This window comes from Diaphorina citri, unplaced genomic scaffold (genome assembly GCF_000475195.1).
Source record: "Diaphorina citri unplaced genomic scaffold, Diaci psyllid genome assembly version 1.1 scaffold5590, whole genome shotgun sequence".
Taxonomy (NCBI): Eukaryota; Metazoa; Arthropoda; class Insecta; order Hemiptera; family Psyllidae; genus Diaphorina; species Diaphorina citri.
In genome coordinates this window covers 1-5,138 of record NW_007382966.1, presented here as the reverse complement: position 1 = coordinate 5,138, position 5,138 = coordinate 1, and the positions used below count along the sequence as shown (strand labels likewise).

Below are 5,138 nucleotides of genomic sequence, written 5' to 3'. Positions count from 1 at the left end.
TTCAAGCTTAGCCTAACCTATAGCCTAGCCCTATGTACATTTATTGTATAACCTAACCACTACCTTAATCACCTATTAGAGATTTTCTCAATTGAAATCACTTTTGAGAGAGGAATATTCGGTTTCAATTTTCAAGTGAGTCAAAACTTTTTTAATACATACCTATATATAAAAAAAGTCAATGTGGGACCTCCCTTCTACCTAAGCTCTTCTAAAGAAAATATTATCTAAATAATTTTCCATCACTCCTATATCAATTTTATTATGAGAGAGGAATATTCGGTTTCAATTTCCAAGTGAGTCAAAACTTTTTTAATACATACCTATTATGTATTAGGTAACTATTCATTAATTTTATTTATTATTTATCTGTTTAAGACTTTTAATTGGTACACACCTACCATAATACTGAATATACCTACGTATGTACTTACTTTTGAAGCAACTACGTAGGTACTTATTAAGAGTTGGCCTCCACAAAAAAGTACTGATATATATATATGTAGGCTAGCCATGGCACCCTCATAAGCAGAGCGTAACCAGTGGACCAATCCCAGGAAGGGATCTTCATTCGATACACTCCGAAAGGCTGAGGGGGAAATCTAGTAGGGGATACTCGATGGGAGAACCCTGGTGCTAGGTTTTAAGCGAGTCAGTTTTTGTATAGAATTCGCGAAGGGATGTCTTGGGGAGTTTTGGGTCCAGGGTCGGAATAGTGTACATACCTACCTACGTAATATACCTACCTTCATTGTTGGTTGATTGCAAATACCTTCTCTGTCAAATCTTCTCTCAAATCTTCAGAGGGATTTAGAATCTGTCCCTACAACACAAAATGTTCTGCCGCATCCTAAATAAGCAGGAAAAAGCGCTGACAAAAGCAGAAATTCCTGGATTTTCGTTAAGACGAAGATACCTCGAGCTCTTATTCCCTGCATTTGAATAAAAAGAAACAGGGGGAAAACATTCCCACTCTTGTGTTTAGAGGCTTTCTTTGAAAGCTGATGGTTTTAAACAAATCTACTTAGCCCCCCAGAGGGAAAAACTAGGAAAATTTCCCACAGAACTCTCTTCATATCCCATTTTTGTTTACCTCCGATATTTTGAACAAGAACAATGATAATTATCAATTCAAAATATAAAATGAAGAAAACCCTTTCCAGTTTTAGTCTCTCGTACAGCTTGAACGACCACAAATAAACATCGACAGCAACGATTTAAAGAAAGACGAATTTTTCTTCTTCGCAGGCACTTGTCTATCATATTCTCTAGCCTTGTCTAAACCACCTGGAGATCCTTGGTTGCTAGGTGACGACGGTGGTGGATCCAGATCGGCTAGCATAGATTGGGACGCGGCCATGAAATTGGTATCCGAGGCTATTGTATGAAGGGACATCATCTTCTTGAGCAGCTCATCACGGGTGACGCCCAGATACTCGGCCACGGTGTTGAAGTCGGCATTTTGTGTCTGAGAAGAGATAGAAAGGACGGGATGGACCATGAAACGTGTTTTGGCACTAAAAATTGAACATCGAAAATTTTGTCGAATGTGTTACTTTCCTTCCTCTAGGATAAGGAAAGAAAAAGGACTGGATAGGAGAAAGGCAATTGTTCCGAGTACCAACGTTATTTAATTACATACTCATAGAATACAGTTTGTGCCAACTAGGAATCAAGCCTGTGACCTAGCATTTACAACGCAGACGCGCTACCTTCCAAACTACTTGGACTTTTCTTAAGGGTAAGGTCTGTGTAATCTAAAGGACGAGATAAGGAGACTTTTTTGTTGCTGACATTTGTCAAATGTTACAAAACATAGGGAGGCAAACAGCCCTAGAGGATGGGTTAAAAGTTAAGATTCTACTAAGGTACTTACTTGATTCATTTGGTTCGGTTGTGACAGTGGCACCGAAAACGATCTCTTACTTCCCCCGTACAGTGCCACCTTGAATACCAGTGGTTTCCCGTCTGACGCCTCAGCCCTAGAGGATGGGTTAAAAGTTAAGATTCTACTAAGGTACTTACTTGATTCATTTGGTTCGGTTGTGACAGTGGCACCGAAAACGTTCTCTTGCTTCCCCCGTACAGTGCCACCTTGAACACCAGTGGTTTCCCGTCTGACGCCTCCAGGTTAACATACACTGCCGCAGTGGGCGCTCCATTAGCGTTTCTTGACACCATGCACTTGAACAGTCTAAGCTGGTTTGGTTTGGTGGTCGTCTCCAAGAAGGAACAGTAGGGGGAGCCGACAGCGTACAGGAAAGCCTCGTCGGGGATGCTGGAATTGGGTAGGAAAGTGTTCGCCAAGATGTACGAGTTGTCACGACCGAGGAGTTGAAACTCGAACTTCTGCCCGCGGGAGTTGCGACCCCACCCTAAGGATACCGCTGTGAAAGTAGGAATTGGGAAAATTCGGCTTATACACTTGGGAGTCATGGGACAAATGTGGAACATGGTAGAAGCCCAGATATCGTACCTATTACTACGAGTATTAGTGTTTCTGAGCGTTCAAAGGGGGTTTGAAACTCTCAGCCCTTCTATCACAGTGAGAAAGATAGCGTACAATAATGTCAGTTTCTCATATTGCTCATATTTACATACGTCATTGCTCATATTTACATACGTCAAAATACTTACGCCAGTGTGGATATTGTCCGTCTTCCATAATAACAATGGGGTATTTATTAGTGTTTCTGAGCGTTCAAAGGGGGTTTGAAACTCTCAGCCCTTCTATCACAGTGAGAAAGATAGCGTACAATAATGTCAGTTTCAGATTGCTCATATTTACATACGTCAAAATACTTACGCCAGTGTGGATATTGTCCGTCTTCCATAATAACAATGGGGTATTGGACAGCAAATCCAGGATCCAGAATAACAAAACCCAGTCTATTCTGAATGGAGATTCTAATGAAACCTGAAATGAAAGTAGAAGAACAATATGAAACTCTAGAACTTTTTAAAATATATATATTTCAAAATGAGTTTTCATAGCGAATAGCTTCCTAGTGACCCAAAAAAACACAACCCCGACCCAAAGTTGTGACTTTCGTTAGAAATAAATAGCTCACCCCTAAAGGGGATTTAACTAAAAAGAAAAATGAGGTTTGCTAGAGGGAGCTGTAACAACGCAACGAGAGGTCTTATCGTTCCAAAATCGAAGAGAGAAGCAGGGCAGGATATTAAAAAGCCAGCCGTTCCGAGAAAGAACCTTATCTGTTTAGGACGAATTCTTTCCTGTGACCTAACTGTGACAAGCCAGGCGCTCAACTTTCCAAACTAACTTGGCTGGAGTCGGGTCTCAGCCCTTCTATCACAGTGAGAAAGATAGCGTACAATAATGTCAGTTTTAGATTGCTCATATTTACATACGTCAAAATACTTACGCAAGTGTGGATCGTGTCTGTCTTCCATAATAACAATGGGGTATTGGAGACCAAATCCAGGATCCAGAATAACATAACCCAGTCTATTCTGAATGGAGATTCTAATGAAACCTGAAATGAAAGTAGAAGAACAATATGAAATAGCTTCCCAGTGACCCAAAAGACCCAAAAAACACAACCCCGACCCAAAGTTGTGACTTTCGTTAGAAATAAATAGCTCACCCCTAAAGGGGATTTAGCTAAAAAAAAGAGGTTTGCTAGAGGGAGCTGTAACAACGCAACGAGAGGGCTTATCCTTCCAAAATCGGAGAGAGAAGCAGGGCAGGATATTAGAAAGCCAGCCGTTCCGAGAAAGAACCTTATCTGTTTAGGACGAATTCTTTCCTGTGACCTAACTGTGACAAGCCAGGCGCTCAACTTTCCAAACTAACTTGGCTGGAGTCGGGAAACGGGTAGCCCAAAACTGGAGTTTTGGGATTCCCTGCAGTTACCTGTTTGAACCCAAATTAAGTTTTTTCATTGGACTTTTATTCTAAGCTGTGTCCACCCATAGTCGACTGAAACCGTACACTACCTCGACAACATAGATTCACCTCTTCACCTCTCGATCGACTATCATTTACCTGCAACATGGTCGTGAATAAATTCCCTCGGAAGGCGCCCGGTCCATCCATTTAAACTCTTATAGGCATCTTCCTGAATGTTGACGGCACATGTGGTCAAATAGGAATGGTATTGGACATCAGGAACCTCGTAAGCTATCCGGTTGAGCAGTTCGATAGCCATGCCTGAACATACTTCATTAGGCCGGAACCTGGGCTGATAGCGTTCAAAGAAATCGTTGAAGTCCGCATCGTAAGTGTTAATGTAATGGCGGTACTCATTGTAGAATCTGAAACATTTCCACCAATAAAAATCTTTCCCTTTCTACCGATAAAGAATTGTAACACATCAGTTAAAGCACCTAACGGAAAAAAAAAGATCTGTCGGCAACAGATAAGATTACTTCTGAAAGCCTGAACCAAGATTAAAATACCGCCGTGAACGACCTGGTATTCCAGAGTTTAAGTGCCTCGAAGGGGGAGGGGGGGGGTGTATTGGGATTTTTTAAAAGAGTTTTGGTGGAGGGAGCTGCAACAACGGAGGTCTTATCGTCCTAAGATCGAAGAGAGGAAGACAGGATAGGAGAAAGCCGGGCGTTCCAAAATCAAACCTTATCTGTTTAAGATAACCGGGCAGGAATTGAACTTTTCATGAGGTTTCATAGAGGGAACCTGTAACTGCTGAGGTCTTATCGTCCCAAAAGTGAAGAGAGAAGGAAGACAGGTTAGGAGAAAGCCAGTTGATAAATTATATCATCCCCAAAGCGAAGAGAGAATTAAGACAGGATATTAGAAAGCCAGCCGATCTTACTCAATAAACATGTCGATGGAGTTGTACTTCGTGTTGGCCATCAGATTACTATGGTGCCTTTTCACCATGTTTAGAAACTGCTTGAATTCCCCATTCGAAGAGTGTAATAAAGGCGAAACAAACAGATAAACTGGAAAACTTGCAAACAGTCAGACAGAAAAACTTATGAACACACAAATTTGAAAACTTGTAAATAGACAGACCAGTAGAAAAACTTATGAACAGACAAACCAAATGTTAAATCGTCGCGTTCAAACTTGTAACTTGGTTCATTCGTTTCAAATTCTTACCGGTAGTGGTGCAGAAGATTAGGAGAGCAATAGATAGGAGAGATATTCT

General features: G+C 41.2%; 1 protein-coding gene across 2 annotated transcripts; it reads right to left on the bottom strand.

The window, feature by feature from the left end:
• Positions 1-505: 505 nt before the first annotated feature.
• LOC103521618 lies at positions 506-4,902 on the bottom strand. 2 transcript variants are annotated; one of them, XM_008486726.3, is made up of 6 exons: positions 4,800-4,902; positions 4,010-4,278; positions 2,807-2,917; positions 2,125-2,387; positions 1,877-1,975; positions 506-1,468 (listed from the first exon to the last, which is right to left on the bottom strand). In XM_008486726.3, the coding sequence occupies exons 1-6, from the start codon at positions 4,865-4,867 to the stop codon at positions 1,166-1,168; spliced, it is 1,113 nt and encodes a 370-aa protein (XP_008484948.2). In that variant the 5' UTR covers positions 4,868-4,902; the 3' UTR covers positions 506-1,165. The 2 variants fall into 2 exon arrangements, with proteins under 2 accessions (XP_008484948.2, XP_017304347.1); XM_017448858.2 differs by lacking the exon at positions 1,877-1,975 and having other exon boundaries at positions 2,026-2,387.
• Positions 4,903-5,138: the final 236 nt, after the last annotated feature.

Coding starts and splice junctions, on each gene's coding strand:
- LOC103521618 (XM_017448858.2), bottom strand. CDS start 4,867: ATGGTGAAAAGGCACCATAGTAATCTGATGGCCAACACGAAGTACAAC. Junction 4,279..4,799: donor TCCATCGACATGTTTATTGA/GTAAGATCGGCT, acceptor GAAATGTTTCAG/ATTCTACAATGAGTACCGCC. Junction 2,388..2,806: donor CGGACAATATCCACACTGGC/GTAAGTATTTTG, acceptor CTACTTTCACAG/CGGTATCCTTAGGGTGGGGT.